At 38.9% G+C, this 20548-nt stretch overlaps 1 protein-coding gene across 2 annotated transcripts in view; it reads left to right on the forward strand.

Annotated features, from left to right (window-relative positions):
* LAMA2 (laminin subunit alpha 2) overlaps positions 1-20548 on the forward strand; it is a 614120-nt gene that overhangs the window by 452044 nt on the left and 141528 nt on the right. For both annotated transcript variants that reach the window (XM_003781659.1, XM_003781660.1), the window contains exons 33-34: positions 10570-10712; positions 14119-14217. In XM_003781659.1, the coding sequence (XP_003781707.1) occupies positions 10570-10712; positions 14119-14217 (242 nt within the window). The remainder of the gene's footprint in view (positions 1-10569; positions 10713-14118; positions 14218-20548) is intronic.

Below are 20548 nucleotides of genomic sequence, written 5' to 3' on the forward strand. Positions count from 1 at the left end.
TTTTTTTTTTTTTTTTTTGAGACAGAATCTCACTTTGTCACCCTCGGTAGAGTGCTATGGCATCACAGCTCACAGCGACCTCAAACTCTTGGGCTCAAGAAATCCTCTGGCCTCAGTTTTTCATGTTTAGTAGAGACAAGGTCTCACTTTTGCTCAGGCTGGTCTCAAACTCCTGAGCTCAAGCAATCCACCTGCCTCAGCCTCCCAGAGTGCTAGGATTACAGGCATGAGCCACCACACCTGACCTACCACCACAATTTATTTTTTTAAATTTAGTTCATGTTAATGTGAGAGTACAAGCAATCAGATCACCACAGTTCTTACAAGAGATTTGTAACTGCCAGGGATAATTGCCAGTGAGTAAATTCGGATGTTACTGGATCCAGAATGGAATTTCTTGTGAGACACAGGCCTCTTGTATATGGGGTTCCATTACTAACATGAAGAATTCACACACATAATATATGTCAATATTAGGATATATTTAGACACCAGACTGTCTCATAGTTAGCCAAATTCAGGCCCACCAAGGTCATTAGCTCCACCAAGCAGAGTCAGTACTAGACATGACTAAGCAATGTATCTACCTTCAGATTCTGGACATTCTTTGAAGTCCCTTTCAATTGACATGGATTCATCATAACAGTAATTTTTTTAAAGACTCACCTTGACTGGCAGTTTACCATTTGCCAAGTACCATGTTCTTTAAATTCTAACACCATCCCTGTTCCTTAATATCCCCACTGTGTAATAAGAAAACTGGATTTAAGTTGGTTAAGTCAAGCTTCACTGTGACTTTTCAGAAGAGCTAAAGTTTCAACCTAGGTGTCTTGCAAAACTTATTTTCTTAACCTCTATGCTAGCTATAGTGCAAAATACAGAAAGCAAATATTATAATATTATAATATTCCACATTAATGAGTTCAGTCCTTTATTCATTTACTTCTGTGTTTAGAGTCCATTCTACTTCAATGAAACATAAAGATGAAATGAGCTAAAATGCAAACTGAAAAATATTTAATACATAAAAAGTCAATAAGACCATATTTTTTCTGCTAACCCTGGAGACTCCTCTAAAATTTAAAAAAATATCATATTTATGATAGATTCTTATTTATCAGACATTATTGAATAGAGAGTTTCTTCTATGCTTGAGAGAAGACAAGTGTCTGGGTGCTCAGATAACTTCATAGGCTTTGTGTCTGCTTCTATAAGGAATTATTTGAGACAGCCCTACAATTATATATATGTATGTATATATACATGTATATATATATGTATCTATATATATGTGTATATATATGTATATATATGTATGTATATATATGTATGTATATATGTGTATATATATATGTATCTATATATATATATATCTCAGTGAGTTTTGAGTAGATATTTTATTTATTTCCCCAATCAGAATTTCCTCTTAATAAATTAGATTACTACGAATCCATTCTCCTCTTTCAACCCTCATTCATAATTTAGATGTCATTTTATAAACAAGAACAATGACTTGCCCTGTGAAACTGGAGAAAGAGCAAGAAAATCATTATTTACTTCATAGTAAAGGTTTGTTGTGAAACACAGAACTTGGATTTTTTTCTTGTCTTATTTTCTGTAAACTTACAGTTAACACAGAGTAACTCATGTGATATTTAAAATAGATAATGAGTGGTGTACTATAGTATATTGCTCTCCTAGGGAGAAGAAACTAAAATTAGTAACTGTTGGCAAGATATTCCTCCATAAAAGTGCCTGAAATAGTATTTTAAAAATATCAAATTAATGTTTCCTATTCAAATACCTGCATAGGAGGTATTTGGGATATGTCAGCATTTCGTATTTATAGTCACGATTTATTTAAAATATAACATATAAAAGAATGCCTCGCTTGCTGAGGTTGCAAAAGTGATCACAAAGTGTGTGTTTTTCCTCACGGTATGGGGTGAGCCTCACTAAATGTGATAATTCACCTTACTCTGTAGAACATGCACCTTCCAGCCACTTGGTGAAACCTTAAATCTAAGATTTTATTATGCCTTGATACTAATCTGCAGACACAATCAAGATTATAGATTTTCATTACCAGTTGCCACCAAACATCCCATCACAATAGCACAGAGATCCTTATGGGTGTCCATAAAGTTCATGTGCAATTTAACTTTTTAAAATTTAACTATTTTAAATTGCATATGAACTTTACAGACATGCTGACTTCTCACTAGAACACAGCTGCACACTTACAATCAAAATGTAACTATGCATGGCAGTTCTTATTCCCTGTATATATGAAAGCAGGAATAAAATAGTAGAATATGGTTATCACCATTAAAAAAAAATAAGAGTTTCTGTTTTAAAAGATGTTAGAAAAAATGTCTGTTGATTTCCACATGCTGTTCATAGACTTGGCTGGTTGCATATATGATGACTTTCCCTTCTAAAGTCCCTCTCTTTCTGCTCCCACTTGGTCCCCAGATAGTTCTTTTTGAACGGCCAGAGCGTATGCTGTAGTTTTCTAGAACTCTAAGCTGTGGCATGTTGTTCACATTCAGATGTTGGGCAGTCTATAAAAGAAACTTCTGTTCACCACGTTTACAGCCTCTATTCTAGTTTTTTTTGTTTTTTTTTTTTAAATTAAATCATAGCGGTGTACATTAATGCAAACATGGAGTACAATGTGCTGGTTTTATATACAATTTGAAATGTTTTCTTCAACCTGTTAACATAGCCTTCACGCCATTTTCTTAGTTATCTATCTTGTTAAGACATTTATATTCTACACTTAGTAAATTTCACATGTACCCTTGTAGGATGCACCGTGGGTGTGGTCCCACCAATTACCCTCTCTCCACCCATCCTCCTCCGTCCCCTCCCCTCCCTCTCCCCTTTCCCCTTCTTATTTTGTTATTAAGAGAAGTTTGAGTTTCTTTTTGACAGCCTTCTTGGTACAGGTCCAGGCTAACCATGAGTGGAACACAACTGTCATTCTGATTCTAAGTATTTTTCTAGTCATTAGAGATCAGCATCAGTGGTTTATATGTCACAATGAGAAAGCTATTTTATTGGTAGATTAAAGAAGTTCCACAGTTTAATTGCACATACAGATGACTGATCACTATTGCCTTTATTTTCAATCAAGCTTTATTTTAAAAGTAAATGGAGCTCTGCTTTGATTACAATTTTCACCATGAGTAGGCCCAGGAAGTTCTCTGACAGTGAAGAACAATAGAATTGCGTGATCTTAAAGTTGGAAGAGGCTTTAAAGTAAGTCTAACCTTTTCTTTTTCTGTGACATTTCCAAAGCAGACAGTATCTTGATATAAGGAAGCATGCTGTCACAAAGGTTTGAATCCTAGCTTGCACATAGAAGTTGTGTGACATTAGATAACTTTTCTAAACATTGTTTCATCATAGGCAAAATGGAAATGAAATACTAGGTTCATGTATGTGACATACCTAAGCATAGTAAGTGCTTAATAAATTCCAGCAATTGGTGGCGCCTGTGGCTCAGTGGGTAGGGCGCTGGCCACGTACACTGAAGCTGGCAGGTTCAAACCCAGCCCAGGCTGCTAAAACAACAATGACAACCACAAAAGCAACAACAACAACAACAAATAGCTAGGCGTTATGGCAGTCACCTGTAGTCCCATTCACTTGGGAGGCTGAAGCAAGAGCATTGCTTAAGCCCAAGAGTTTGAGGCTGCTGTGAGCTGTGACGCCACAGCACTCTACCAAGGATGACATAGTAAGACTGTCTCAAATAAATAAATTCCAGCCATTATTATCATCATTGTTATGTGGCCTTTTTTTTCAAAGATATGACGTTTTGTGCACTCATCAGTTTCTGATAGGATATTTTCTTTAATTAGGCTAAATTCTTCTTTTCTATAATTATCTCAAAATTTAGGCTCCTTGAGTCACTGAAAACCACCTTTCTGACCACCATACATTTCTCTTTAAGTTCTTCCCATGTATTATTTATAGATTCCTAAGCACCCTGATCATAACTAGTTTTCTCATCTGTAAAAGGAGAATACTGATAGTACTCACGTCTTAGAATTGCTGTGAACTTGAGCTGAGATGATAATGGCAAAATACATGTGTGGTGACTATTGTGTAGATAAAAGCTATTATCTTATTAAAAGTTATAGTACTTTCTATTTCCATTTTTCTTTTAAAAAGCTACACCATCCTGGAACCATACTGAACTTGGTTTTATATGTATTACACATATATACAGATTCCACATATAATGACTTGGTACATGAACAAATTCTTCAGTCTCAGTAAAACCTACCGAATACCTTTCCATCTCTCTATTCAAAGAAATAAAAGCACAAAAGCCCCCTTAATGAATCTGAAATCAGATTTTTATGTTAGAAGATATTTACTTAAAAATAATGTAGAATAACTGAATACATTCAAAGAAGCCCTAAATATATGTTAATCTAAACTTCTCTTCTTGAAGAAGGGAAAGAAAAAAACATAGAACTCAGAACCAGGGAACAATCAATGCCATTCATTTAGAAGAATTAATTTAAAATACGCACATTAACACATAATTTTATCATTTCCTAAAAATGTATGTTTACTCATTTTATCCCTATTTGATTAAAGCAGACAATTTACATATCTTTACCTGAAATTGGTCAATAGTTTGGCCTTTTAAGAAATACTCAATGTACTCGTTTCAGCTTCAGCTTCTTAAGTTTGAATGCAGTGTGTGCTTTTTGGGGGGACAGTATCCAGTCGTTATTATGCAAGGGGGAGTCTGGGAGAAATGCAATGTTTTGTACTAATCGCTAACAGAAAGGTCTGTAATGCTGGCTGCATGATTTGCCCCTTACTTGGGCCCAGCTATAACGATCTGAATTTAGCACTGCATTTGTTCATATTAAACACAAATTTATCCTGACACTTTTATAGGCAAAGCTTCGGAAACATTTAGTCATGTAAAATAGAATCATCGTCTTGAAATATTTCTTTTGCTCCCATGCATTTTGGGCAGGATCACAATTTACAACCTCAGCTGTATTGCTGAATTAGGAGAATGGTTTGGAGAGGTTCTTGGGGTCCTGACTATAAGAAAGGTGTTAATTTGGACCGAGCTGTTATTGTACCTTTATGAAAGAACAGCTGTTTATATAATGAATTTATTCCGTCTCTGTACCTCTTCAGATCTTTCCTATTATAGTGAATTAAATTTGGTTTTAATTTGCATTCCATCTCCAATGTCTGTTGCCAGACACTTCAGACTTTTTGAGGGCAAATAAAAGTAGCTTCTGGTGTAAGTGAAATATTTTGTGTCAGAATAAAACAGCAATGCATTATGTAAAGGGCACATTTCCTCGAGTGTTTACCTTATAGCTGCGTGAGCTAGACTTGTACAGAAGCTCTGAAAAAAAATCCCCATGGCTGTCATATTCATAAGTCTTTCTGACCCATTCAGACAGATGTTGGTATATTACTTGGAGCATACTATAAAACTTACCTTTCACTTATGGAAATGTGCTTGTACTTTGTTCCCCCCAAAGCAAATACAGAGACTATGAGACATGGGATAATAATAGACCTTTGGACACAGAGACATAAAATGGAATGTATGAGTCTTTGAAAGAGCAATTAAATACACTTTCATTTCAACCACCGAAGATGAGGAACCAAAACAGATGGGCAGGGGGCAGAATAAATGAGAGAAAAATCAGTATTCATCATGCCTCTTGGCATTCTGGTGTACCAATTTACTCTGTAGAATATTACAGTAAATCAGATCTAGTTCTGCTTTCCAGTCCCCGGGTTTTTCTTGTATGAAATAAAAATTGAGAAAACTGTGAGGACTTGCCCTGGAAATTTCTGGTACCATCTAGTAAGGAGCATCAAGCCCTACCAGTGTCAAACAACTGACTTGATTCCTTCTTGGAAATAGGTAAGTGATACATTATAAGTAAATTAAAGAAAGGGCTGGCAAAGAGCAAAGGGACACACAGCGCTAGAGAGCATGCTGAGATGTGACATTATCAAGTGACTTCATGATCTTGAAAGCGAAAAAAGAGCAGATTGCTTGTGCACATACTAAGAACATCAGCAAAAAATACGTCTTCCCCAGAAGTCAAATGGAACTTTGAAAACAATGGTGAACTTGGGCTCGCTGGGAAAGAAGGCTTCAAATTCTTCATCAATTTTAATAAAATAAGAATTGTCGCTGAGTGTGATGTACTGTAATCCCAGTACTGAGGGAAGCTGAGGAGGGGGAATTGCTTGAGCTCAGGAGTTGGACACTTGCCTGAGCAAGAGTGAGACCCTGACTCAAAAGAAAAAAAGAAAGAAAGAAAGAAGAACAGCTGGGCACCGCAGTGAGTGCCTATAATCCGAGCAGCTTCCCGAGGCTGAGGAAATGGGATGCCCACAGCCCGAGTCTGAGGTTGCAGTGAGTTATGACACCATTGCACTCTGCTCAGGGCATGGAGTGGGACTCTGTCTCAAAAAAAAAAAAAAAAAAAGGCAAGAAAATAAAAAGAGAAAAATAAAAAATAAGGAAGGAAATTAATTTAAAAAAATTGTCAGCCAAGTACGGTGCCTTACACCTGTAATCTGAGAGGTCATGGTGGGTGGATTGCTTGAGCTCAGGACTTTGAGACCAGCCTGAGTAAGAGTAAGACCTCCAACTGTACTAAAAATAGAAAAACTAGCCAGGCATTGTGGCAGATGCCTGTTGTCCCAGCTACATTGGAGGCTGAGGCAAAAAGATCTCTTGAGCCCAAGAGTTTGAGGTTCCTGTGAGCTATGACCCCACAGTACTCCACCTGGGCTAACAGAGTAAGACTCTGTCTCAAAAAAAAAAAAAAAAAAGAATCATCAGGATTGTCACTAATGCTTGTTTTTAACCTTGAAAGTCTCTGATATGAATCCACACTCTACACATGCAGAACTTGAGAAAGTCTATCAGTCATCTATTACTACCATCCCAGAATATGGTAGCATAAGACAAGTATGTGTATATATCCTCATGATTCTGTGGGTTGGCAATATGGCTGGGTTTAGTCGGACAGCTGTTTCATTGTCGTGCCTAGGGATCTCAGATGGCTCCGTTCACATGTTGGGGCCCCAACTGCTCTCTCTCTGTCTCTCTTCCTCAAGGAGCCTACCCTGGGAATGTCCTCAAGGCAGCGGGTTCCAGGAGTGTGAAAACATAGACTGCAAAACTCCAAATACCCCTCCACCACTTTCCGTTGGTCAGAGTGTGGAGCCTATTTTGGTCTGGTTTAGTTGGTGGCAAAGCCAACCCAGATTCAAGGAGAAAGGAAATAGACTCCATCTGCTCATGGGGGGAGTGGCAGGGAAGTTGTAACCATTTTTAATTCTTCTCAGAAATGAGCATCTCTCTGATCCGGTCAGTATCCGTGTTGTTTCTTTCCGCATAATACTCCAAACCTATTTTCCTCCCATCCGTCCTCCATTCCAGTATCTCTTTTCTGGGTCAGATCTGACTTACCCCAACAAGGCATCAAAGCAGTCATCCTTCTTAGTTTCAGTCTCTTCCTCTAATCACAACACAGTTCTCTCTCTCTCTCTCTCTCTCTCTAATCATTGTTTTTATCCCACCCCCCTATTCCTCCCATCTCTGTGAGATTCTCCATCTCCTCCCATTCAGATGTTTCCTGTCTAGCTGACGGCACCTCCTCTGTCCTTACCCCTCTCCTCTCCTCCTGACGTTTGCCCTCCCTAATCTTCTTACCCTCCCATGGACCTGAGTACTTGCCAAGCTCAGATATTAAACTCCGCCATTCCCTGAGTCCAAAATCTTCTCATCTTTCACAAATATTTACTAAACATTTGCTATGTGCAAGACATTATCCTAGGTGCTGTGACCACGATGTTTAAGGTCCTTTCTGTAGCGAGGGAGAAGCAGGGCACAGGGTAAGTAAAGTGCTGGCACAGCTCAGACGGCCTGAGTGTTCAGACAACAAAGGGCGTGCAGTAGTGACTGACGGGTATTTCAGGGAACAGAAATTTCCGAGTCATCAGGCACTTTCCCTGTGAGGAAGTAACACTGGAGCATTTGACCGGGCTGTGACTAAGAGCGAGGTGAGCGAAGGTGGAGGGAGAATGTTCCAGGTAGAGCAGACAGCGTGCAACATGACCTCCTTCAAAGCCTTGCTCCTGTAGCATTGAGCGTCCCTGCAGTTTAGTTCTGACCCCTGACTGCATAGTAGAATATTCTCAAGTCTTTTTAAAAATAATAATGCCCGGACCTTACTATAAGCCCATCAGATCAGATTTCCTGGGGAGGGCGAGGGGCAGCACCCAGACAGCCATCATTTATGGATTCCTGTTTGATGCTAATGCGTGTCCAACACTGAGAAGCCACTGAGCCGCAGCAGGGCTCCTCGGACTGTGCATAGATCCCGAGATCTTTCTCAAGTGCAGATTCTGATGTCCTAGGTCTGGGGTAGAGCCTACGATTATGCATTTCTGATAAGCTCCCCGTGATGCCAGTACTGCTGCTACTCAGAGTGGGATGCACAGAGCCCGGTGTTGTATCACTTGAAAGCTTGCTGGGAAAGGACGTTCTCAGTCAGAGAATCCGAAACCAGGTGATTCAGTCACCTGCCTCAGAAATGCTGGGGCCATAGCCAGGCCCTCTGTGAGTTCAGAAAATGCTACAGGTGATTCTGAGGTCCACTAAAGCTTAAAAACCGGTCTGTGAATCTTGATGATTAGACATGGTCAATTTGGCGCTGAACTGTGCTCTGTGAGGTGTTGTCTGTAACCGTTTCCTGGAGACAGGCCTGTGGAAGCTGGCACCGAGTGAGGGGACGAAGCCCAAATGTTCTCTTTCTTTTACTTAGTTTGTGTGCGGTGCAAATTCTCTTTCCTTCTGATAAAGGAGAGAGTAAAAGGTACTGCTCTGCTTCCAGACTTCTGCTCTTTGTTCACTCAGCCTATAAAGCGCCAGGAGCTTCCAAAGGCCCCCAGTGCACGCGCTACAGTTGCAGGTGTCACCTGCCAGGAGCTGATTTATTAAAAAGCCCTGCTGGGGCAGTTTAATCCCCGTGAAGGGATACTGTAACTCACCTCTAGCTGCTGTCCTATCAAAACATCACCCTCTGTATTCCTCCTCTTTGTTTACAAGCTTTAGTTAATGGTTTTCTCTCCATTAAGCAGCTCAGGGGAGTGCTGTTTAGAGAACTAATTGAATTCTTGCCAATTTGGGGCATGATCCAAAGCTGCTCCAGATCTCAGTATTTGCCATGTTGAGTATGTCCTCTATTCTAACGTGTATGATTTTGACAGCCCTATCTCAAGCGCACGAGAGAGGAATTGTAACCGTACGCATGAGTGCCTACCCTAAATATGGCAGGTTCTGCTCCTCAGCGTGAAAAGAGACTTCTTATTCTGCAATGCAAAACTAAAAAGTTCACATGTAATTGGGATTCTTTTTAAATCCTCCAAAAGAATTAATGCATATTAATTTTAGGAATGTTACTATTATTTAGGTGACTATTTTGATAATGAAGACGCAACAACCCATTCTTCCCCCTACCAGTTCTGCCACCACCACCAAATTTCAATAGTTCCTCTTTCTCGTTATTAAAAATCTCATTGGTAGTTAATGAAAACCCAGGGAAGGGACCAGAGGTAATTGTTTTCTTCTTTGGAAGATCTAGACTAGTGTTTTTTAACCATTTTAAAATCTCACACCATACTTATGTTGATAAAAAAGAGTAAAGAAAGAATATACTTCCTGTGCTTTGAACTTCTTTTGCAAATAATTTAATTAATGTTATTTAAAAATTTTTGCAGCCTGCGTAAGATGCTCTCACCGGAGGATCACCAGTTGAACTGCTATGGCACACCAGTCGAAAAGCACTGGTCGTGACATTAGGCGATTAGGGGAACTTCAAAGGCAGTTTTATCTCGTGCTTTGGGGAGTTGGTGGGGGTGGCTGTTTAAGTTCTGCGTGTAAAAAGTGCCATATTTAAGGGTATCAGCTTCTAAACCCCAACAGTCTTAAAGGAGAACTTTAATACTTCGGCAATACACTTTCCCCTCCAACCCTATTTGCGCCTTCTCTTTGGTCTGTCTTTTTACATCGTCTTCTGAATTTCAGGTTCTGGGAGACGGGCTTATCTGCTCTTTTGTCATCCTCATCCTTCTTTTTTTTGAAACAGAATCTGAAGCTGTTGCCCTCGGTAGAGTGCTGTAGTGTCACAGCTCACAGCAACCTCAAACTCTTGGGCTTAAGCAATCCTCTTGCCTCAGCCTTCCAAGTAGCTGGGACGCCAGGCACTGACCACAACACCCAGCTAGTTGTCATTGTTGCTTAGCTGGCCCAGGCAGGGTTCGAACCCGCCAGCCTCGGTGTATGTGGCTGGCACCCTACCCTCTGAGCTATGGGCGCTGCCTGTCATCCTCATCTTTTTTTAACTATCATCCATTCAATAACATTAATTATCTGAGATAAGTAGCTTCATTTTTCACAGAATTATTCTTGGACCCTAAGATCTTTGAGCATCTGCCTGGGATGTTTAGCAGAAGTGAATATTCTCTGTCGCTTTCCCGTCACAGTTTGTGGAGATGAATGCACAGGCCTTCTTCTCGGTGACTTGGCCAGCCTGGAGCGGATGGCCATGAGCATCAACCTCACGGGCCCACTGCCTGCTCCCTACAGGATGCTGCATGGTCTGGAGAATGCGACCCAGGAATTAAAGGTAGGTTGATGCAGCAACAGCAAAAACCAAAGTCAAGGTGACCGAAGTTTCCCAAGGGGAATAGGCCATAATTAGCAAATGTTCTTTCCACTGTCCCAGGTCTTTTCTAAACCAGTGGTTTTTAGACTTGAGAACTATAACTTACAGATTTCTACTAAAAGAGCCTCATGTACCCCTTCCCCCCAGTGTTTGGACTAAATCAATTTTATGATGTTCCTTAAATAGATGCAAACAAAATCAGGTATGAACTTCTCAAACTTATAGCTCTATAAAATCAAAACAGATGAATCTTTATAAAAGCCTACAAAACCAATAAAATTCAAATTAAAAACATTAATATAAAGTAACATGAGTTTAGCTCCAAGGAAACTGCTGCTTGCAACAAGACTAAAATATTGACATGGGTTCTTCCATCGGCAGGTGACAGGTGGTAACTCACTTCTCCTGCCTTTCTGCATGTGAACCAGAAAGTCCTTCACAAAGGGGCTATGGCATTGCTTGACAAGGTCATGTGACTTATGTGTTCAATCTGCCATGTAATCAAACATCAGGTGGCGATACTCATCTGTCAGGTGCTGAGACTGGTATCCAGAAATGCTTACATTAGTATTTGAGGTCACTGTCACTATGAAAACACAAAATTAATAGTTTATACTAGAGAACTAATAAACCTTTGAAAATAGTTCTTCAACAAGCACCAACATGAAAAACCCTGTATTAAAACATTGAAACCTCTGGTAGGTAATGGGACCGTAGGAAATGTGAAGGACATTGGGGTGGTTTCACCTGATGAGAAAAGATGAGAAGTGGCAGTTTACACATGATCAGTCAATTGTCAGCTATTTATTGAGAAATTGTAGAATGTCCAGCCTTTGTACTTAGTTTCTTGGGGATTTCACGACTCTTACAAGGTCTTCTTCACCCTCGGGAGGCTTAGATCCTATGTGGTTTTAAAATGATTGTTAAACAACAATTAAGCAATTAGCAAAAATGCATAATTACCGTATGACTTACAAAGATTTTAAGTATAATAGAGGACAAAGATTGGAGAAATCAGTAAGATTCAAAGCAAGCAGCGAATGTACCATTAATGATAGAGCATAATTTGTGTTGGAACTTGAAGATAGACACCATTTTAATAGGCAGAGAAATATTGGTTAGGGCTGGGTGAATAAATCTAAAATTCAAGGGGCTTTGGTAGATACTCTTCTAGGGAATATATTCTTTGTTCTTCATAATGGCCTTTAAGTTAGGTATTGATATTACTGTTTTCCAGAAGATGAAACCCACAATGATAGAGGCAGGAATCACTATTATGTATTTAAAAACTAGACAACTGACTCAAGTCTTACAAGGATTATCACACAACTCTTACAGAAACTCCAAGAAGAGCTAAAGTTGTCTTGGACTGAATGTTTATATCCCCTAACATTCATATATTGAAGTCCTTTCTTACTCTATTTTGCTGCTATACCAAAATATCATGAACAAGATAGTTATAGACACCAGAAATATATCTCTCATAGTTCTGGAGGCTGAGAAGTCTGAGATTAAGGTACCGTCAGGGTCAGTGTTGGGTAAGGCTCTATTTCTCATAGATGGTGACGTGTTGCTGTGTCCTCACATAGTGAAAGGGAATAGCTAGCTCTCTGGTGTCTCTTTAATAAGGGCACTGATCCCAATCATGAGGCCTCATCTCCTGATATCATGATGTTGGGGGTTAGAATTTTAACATATAAATATTGGATTGACAGAAATATTCAGACAACAGCAGGCCATAACCTCCCCTGTGATAGTATTTAGAGATGTCTTTGCCATGTGAGGGCACAGAGGAAAAGGCACCCAGCTTATGCAAGCCAGTGAAGGTGTGAACTCAGCCTGTCTGGCAGACATTAGAAGTCAGACCTGCTAGTGAGAGATTAGGCTGGAGATGTCAGCAGTACGGGCTGATATGAAAGACAACCTTGAAAGCCAAGGCAGAGGAATCTGGGTTTCCCTCACAGTCCCAGTATTCAGAGTGAAGAATTTCAATACAAGGAATTCTGACCAGTGATTTTCCTTGTTGTGGAGTGAATACAATGAGAAGAAATTAAACTAGAAAGGAAAACATTTTGATCAGATAGAGAACATTAAAACTCATACTTAAGCACTGGATGGCGAAGTCCTGAGGGCCCTAGAGAGGAGGATACAATCTATGGAACATCATCTAAGCCAGAGGATTCAGCCACCTACCCCGTATGGACTGAGTGTGGATCCAAGTGATCTGTATTTTCCTTAAATTCCCATCTTTTTCAATATCATGTTTGCGTTCTTCTTTCATAGGTTATTTAATATCTGAATACTTAGAATCCTGTTTTGATATTATAAAACCATAATGAACAAGTTGTTTAACCTCTTTCCGAGTTTCTTTAACTGTGTCGATGGTCTCCAGGTTCCACACAGAGACCACCCAAAGTACACGTGATGGAACAAATTGGGTTTATTAACTCATTATAACAAAGGATGCTGATTACTGTAGGAAATTGTGGGGTGTCTCAGTAAGAGGGTTATTAGGAATAACTTACAGTATTTGAGCATGTGCTGGATAATTTGAAGGCAAGGTCAAGGAAGCAGGGTTTGTGCTGATTGTGTGCTGGTAAGAAGTGGGAATAATTGTATATCTTACCCAAAAGGAGGGGATGACAGAGGGACTCTAAAGCAAAGCTCAGTAAGGAGGCAGTAGCCACTTATTACCCAGGAAGTGGGAGGTTAGAGTATTTTTTGCAGTCTGCACAGACACCATGGTTTTGTGGGTGCTTGAATAAGATTAAAGAGTGGTATCATTTTTTCATTCATCACTGACTCAGAATGACCCTGTCTAATGTTAGTATTCTGTGAGATTATTTACACTCAATAGGAAAAGAATATGGTCCAGCAGTGAGTGCCAGGCCAGGTCCTACCAACAATGAATCTTGGCCAGGTCCCTGTGCCAGGGGCTGCTATTCTCTTTTTTACCTGTAAACTGGGTCTCTGTTGATAGAAATGAGAGCCTTAAAGAATCAGACAAAGAGTTCGTCTTAACTCTACCCTTCACTGGCTGTGTGGTCTTTAAGCCACAGTTTGTTCATCCACAAAATAGAATAACACTTAACTCATAAAGATAATGTAAGAATTAATTTTTTTAAAAAAAAAATCAGCACATAGTAATCTCTCAATAAATTACTGCAATTTTTATTATTTGCCTGAATATTCGGCATGATACTCAGTGTCTAAGTGCCCCATTGTAAGAGTTTCTTTCTCTTTTTATGAAGGCAAGAAGACTATGCTATTTAAAGATATAGGAAAAAATGTGTTCTGTTAAATGTTCAACCCCAGGATCAGGGCAAGACCATTTACTGAAATGTACATGCTATGAAATCTTTTCCAGCACTTGCTCTCGCCTCAGCGTGCCCCGGAGAGGCTCATTCAGCTGGCAGAGGGCAATCTGAATACGCTTGTGACAGAAATGAACGAGCTGCTGACTAGGGTAAGTTGGCGCAAAATTGGCAATCTTCCCCAATCTGGACAGATTATGTAAATTAAGGAAAATTACGTTAAAGTTCTCAAATGCAAATCTTGTTCTTCCTAATTCCCAATTTGGTGTATGAGATAGATGTATTATGACGTGCTGCTTCTACTTCTACCTGAGTGGTAAAGACCAACAGCACAAAAAAGAAAAAAAGCTTGGGATACTTGAGAAGTATCAAGAATAGTGGCTAAAAATACCAGAATGACAGGGCATTTTGAGAACTTTACTCATTAGGCTCCATGGTAAAGTTTTTTATTTTTATCAATTCTGAATTCCAGAAGTACTAGATTTGATTATATAAAGAAAAAGAAAAACAAACGAAAATACTTAGTCTCTTTGATCTCTTCATGGGATTTTTTCATTTGTGTAGAAATACAGCCTAAGTCAGTATTGCGAAAATTTAAAGCATTTAAGACACTTTTTAAGGTCAGAATGCAGAGTCCGCGTTACATAAAGACTTTTTAAAGAAATTATAAGTTTTAAATTCTCAAAAATTGCAAGGGTGTTTAAGTTCTTGCTAGAGAAATGAAGAAAACAACATAAAGCTCGCCATCTTGTGGTCGGAAAAATGCATGCAGTGGGAAACGGGCTTGCGTGTAGAGATCTAGTTTGAGTATCTAAGAGCTTTAAATGACAAAGAATAGTGAAGCCAGAAGTTGCTTAGAGATTATCCAGTCTGTTTTGTATTTTAAAGAAGAGCTGCCTCAGGCCATACCAGTGAGATGAATTAACAATGGCCACACAGTTTGCTGAACTCAGGGACTGAAGCAGGCTCACTCTTCAGATTCCCCCTGGCTCATCCTCTCTCCACATAACCTGCCACTGGTTTAGGAAAACGTCCACAGGGAAATCAAACAGGCTTCTGAGCACATAATGCTAAACAATGGTTCTGATGTAACTTTTCCAGATTCTCATACCAGCAATATAGAATGTACAGATACAAAACAGTTTCTTATTATATTTAAACATGGAATTAATGAATACACTTATATTAATTCAACATCTAACAATTTGTATTTTTCACATGACTACGACCAAATAAGAATTTTAAAACACTTCATGGCAGAATAAACTCACTTCAATAAGCATATATGAATGATCATTACGTACAAAGCTCAAGTTAAGCATTGGCACATGAAAAATATTAATGAGGCCCAATCTGTCTTCAGGGAACTTTTAGGGGTGCGTGACTGTATGTGTGCACACGTGCCTAAACATTCACATATATGAAGGATAAGACAACTACATGCAAATATGGAATAAAACATGCAATAAAATAAAGGAATATGAAATGTCTGGGGAAATACACAAAAATGGAATGATTTAATCTGGTTAGGAATAATTAAACAAATTCTGTGAACAAGGTGGCATTTCATTCATTTATTCATTGATTTATTCTTTTAATTACTGCTGATTGGGGAGCTCCCCATACTATTAAGTGAACACCTCCCATAGGCACCATGGCAGGCAGTAGGCACAGAGGTGTGAGCAAAACTGACAGTCCTTGCCCTCACTGAGCTTATTGTAGACTGATGATCCCAGCCTAGAGAAACAAGAAATATTCTGTTAGGAGCGTCCTAACTTTATTATGTTAGAGCCTACATCCTTATATCTTTCCAACACACTCTCTCATACTTTCTTTTTAAATAGACTTTATTGTTTTGAGCAATAAAGGTTCAAAGCAAAATTGAGTGAAAATTTCTGGCTTCTTATAAACCCCCTGTTCCCACACACCAGCTGTCAACCTTCCCCATCATAGTAATCGTTTGTTACCATGAACCTACATTGATACAGATCATCACCCAAGTTCATAGTTCACATTAGGGTCCACTCTTGGCATTGTGCCTTCTATGGGTTTGGACAAACGTGTCATGACACGTATCTATCTCTACAGTGTCATAAGAAAAGCTTCACTGCCCCCCAAATCCCCTGTGCTCTCCTATTCATCCCTTCCTCCTCCGTAACCCCTGGAAATCTTTTACTACCTCATACTTTCTGTCTTTTACTCTCTCTGTGGTTTTGCCCTTTCCAGAATGTCATGTAGGTGGAATCATTCAGTACATAGCTTCTCGTATTGACGTCTTTCCCTTAGTAATGTGTACTTGCGGTTCCTCCCTGTCTTTTTATGACTTTATAGCTCATTTCTTTTCAGTGCTGAATAAAATCCATTGTCTAGATATGTGACGGTTTATTTTTCTATTCACCTATTAAAGGACATCTTTGTTGCCTCCTGGTTTTGGCAACATGAGTGAGGCTGTTGCAAACATCGATGTACAGGTTTTTGTGTGGACATAATTTTTCCATTCATTCGGCTGAATACCAAGTATCACAGTTTCTGGATTCTTGGATAAGAGTATGTCTAATTTTATAAGAAATTTCCAAAATGTCTTCCAAGTGGCCTGCACCCTTCTGCACTCCCACCAGCAATGAACAAGAGTTCCCATCGTTTCACATCTTCACCAGCATTTGGTGTTGTCAGTGTTTGAGATGTTGACCACTCTGGTAGGTTGTGTATGGTATCTCTTGTTTGTTTTCATTTGCAACCCCCTAATGACATAAGATAGCATCATTTCATATATTTATTTGCCATCTGTATATCCTCTTTGGTAAGATGTCTATTACAGTGTTTTTCCATTTTTTAATTATCTTACTTATTTCTTATTGTTGAATTTTAAGGGCTCTTTTTATATTTTGGATAACAGTCCTTTGTCATATATGCCTTTTGTAACTATTGTCTCCCACTCTGTAGCTCTTGATTTTTGAATATGTTAAATATGATTCTCATATTCAAGGAACATCTCATTCTTTGGGGAGTGTCTTTCAGTGACCGAAGCTTTTCACTTTAACAAATCCCAGCTTATCAATTATGTTTTTCATGGGTTGTGCCTTTGTTGTTGTATCTAAAAAGTCACCACCATACCCAAGGTCATCTAGATTTTCTCCTGTTTGCTTCAATGAACTTTGTGGTTTTGCATTTTTACATTTGGGTCTATGATCCATTTCCAGTTAGTTTGAATACTATTTTTAAATAAACCTTATTTTAGATTTCAGAAGAGTTGCAAAGATAGTACAGAGTCTCTATGTACTCTCTGGCCCACTATTAACATTTTGCCTTAGTATGAAATACCTATCACAAGTCATGAGCTAATATAGATACATTATTTTTAACTAATTTCCTCAGTTTTTACTTAATGTCTCTGGCCGTTTCAGGATCCCATTCAGGGTACCATAGTATGTTGCCCATGTGATAAACGTGATGTGCCTGTGATTGTGTTTGACAGATTTTTCTACAATAAAGTTACTTTCTCCCCCATTTTCATCCTCCAGTACTATTTTTATCTGCCCATTCTTTGGATGCAGTAGCACAAAAGACCTAAAAATAAGACTACTGAAGGCAAAGATCTCCTTCATGGGTTAAAGATACAAAGGACATTTAAATTCTCATTAATTAGCTTGTCCCTATTGTATTTATAACTGGAAACGTAACTGTCATAGAGACCACAAATACTTTTTTTTTTTTAATTGGCTGGGGCTGGGTCTGAACCCACCACCTCTGGCATATTGGTCCGAAGCCCTACCTTTTTGAGCCACAGGTGCCGCCCCAAACCATAAATACTTAAGTCAATACATCTAATTCTCTCTTTTCTTGTGGTCAAGCTATCTGACAATCAAAAGACAAATTGATACACATAGAACCTTAAAGAGAGGGTTAGATAACTTAAATAATCAATAATATCAGGCTAAGAACACTAAATCTTCTATTTCATAGTCACAAATGATCCTGCATTGGGGACCAGAATATGAGAAAGACAGTGACCACACCTTTCTTTTACCCATGACTGATCAAAAGTGATGCTGTGTTAGACTAGGAGTTCATATTGGAATTAGCTGGGGTCAGATCCCACACGCAAAGGCTATGATGTGGTTGGTCTGAGGCATAGTTAGAGAACTAGGATTTTGAAGAGCTCCCCAGATAATTCTGATGTCAGCCAAGGATAAAACTGTTGTGATTCTATAGTTACCTAATGGCTAAGGCTCCTCTTCCTCTGGAAAATACTTTGATTGGTACTGCCAATCCTTGTGATGCTTTTTTTCCTCTACTTTGTGGGCTAACTGCTCACTTAATACAATCTCTAGATTTGTAAAGACACATGGCAAGTTCCACCCTGCATAGCTGCTGTAGGAGTTGCCCTCTCTTCTTCAAACATTTTTATATTTTATGCTCATTTGTTAGTGGAGAAATTTAGTTAAATGTATTTTCATATACATAGTATTTCCATCAATGTATAAATATTAGGTAAGGAAATATTGTATAATGATGTATATTTTCCCATATGTTTTGATTTATTTCCATTTTATTTCCTCCACTGGCACATAGGTTCCTTGAATATGAGAATCATATTTAACATATTCAAACAGCCCTACAATGTATGTGGAATATCAAGATGACTCCATATGTCTCTATAGCTACCATCCTTTCTCTTGCCAGAGCCAATTTTTTTTTTAAGAGGTTGGAGACAAGTCTACATTCATTTCTCACTCCACTGCCATCTGGATTTCCACTCCCAGCCCACTACCAAAACTGTTTTTACACCCTAACCAATGACAGGCGAGTGACTAAATCTAATGGACGCTATTAATTTTACTTGAACTCTCTGTAGCAGTTTCCGTTTTGATTCTTCCTTTCGTCTTGATATCCTCTTCTCTCTTTTACTTTTCATTCTCTGACCTTTCATGCTCAAGCTCTTCTGCTGCCCATCCCTTGAAAGTTGGCATTCCATGGCATCTAGTTCTCAGTCCACATTTCCTCTCATTCCATAAACTCTTTGGGGGGGCTTTAGTTGCCATGTGTAAGCTGATAATTCATAAATCTATATTTTCAAAGCAGACTTCACTCTCATGCTTTGGTCTTATGTACATTAAGTACTGATTGGACATCTCAAACTAAAACTATGATTTCTCTTACAACCCATACTTTCTTCTATTTAGACCATCCTGGTGATTTATCTGCCAGTATCTACCAAGTCACCCAAAGGAGAAATTAACAGCTTGCCTTTCATTCTACCTCTCTTTCATTCTTAACCCATGTTCAGTCCCCCTCTATGAATGTTCTTTCCAATTCTAATTATTCATATGGTAGAGTGAACATTCCAAGCCACAGATCTAATCAAGTCACTCCATCTTTAAGTTGTGCAACAGCTTTCCACTTGGTTCAGGATGGCATGCAAGGCACCTCCCATATGATCTAACCCTGGCTCATCTCTCATCTCTCTCCACTGCTCATGGTCTAGTCAGCTGGACCCGCAAGGATTGAGCAGAAAAGCCAGAAATCTAGGAACTCTGATGCCTCTTTCTTCCTCATCATTTTCCCTCTTAACCAACTGGTACCGAACACCATGACTTTCACTTCTGTGTACTGCTTTCAAATCACCACCCACCCTCATCCAGTCTCATAATTCTTACTTTGGGATCACCAGGTTAGCTCTCTAGCTAATCATTCTGCTTTTGCTCTTGTTCTCCCCCTAATCTGTTCTCTACAGTATAGCCAGAATAAACTTTGCTATTTCAAATGTGAATATGTTACCACAGGACTTAAATTCTTCCTCTGACTTCCCTTAGGCCCTTAGGATAAGGGCCAAAATTCTCCCCTTATCCACATCTCTCATCACTGTGCCCCTGGCCATCTGCACTCTAGCCACACCATCCTTCAGTCCCTTTACCCCACCATAGAGCCTTTCCACACATTTTTTAATTACCTGGAAGGTAACATAACCCCCCCCCAATGTTTTGTTAATTTCAAGTCACCTTTCAAATCAAATCTTAGCTCTTGAAAGTCCTCTGTGACATTCCAGGTATGCTAAGAATGCTCCTATAATTATCCTAGAGCACTGTTTTTTTCTCCTATTTGTAATTACAAATTTATTTCCATGATCATTTGAAAAATGACTCTCTACTTCACCAGTAGAGAAAAGGGCTATGAGAAATATTTATCTTTACCACAACAACACAGATATTATGGGCATAGTATCTTTTCAGAGTCAAGGTTTATTTAATTAATTAATTGTGAGTAATATAAACAATAGCATTTGAACAACCAGATGAAAGGTAAAACCAAACCCAAAATACACATTGATTTTTGAAGTTCTCTGAAATGCATTACAATCAGGCATGTATTTATAATGATATTATTAGATACTTTGTCTTGCACCTCTGACATGTTTATACTCTATAGGAGAACAATACTGTGTAATAGGCTGAACTAGATAAAAATACCAAAATTTAGCTTTAT

The sequence above is a fragment of the Otolemur garnettii genome, unplaced genomic scaffold, assembly GCF_000181295.1.
Source record: "Otolemur garnettii isolate 467f Iridium unplaced genomic scaffold, OtoGar3 scaffold00002, whole genome shotgun sequence".
Taxonomy (NCBI): domain Eukaryota; kingdom Metazoa; phylum Chordata; class Mammalia; order Primates; family Galagidae; genus Otolemur; species Otolemur garnettii.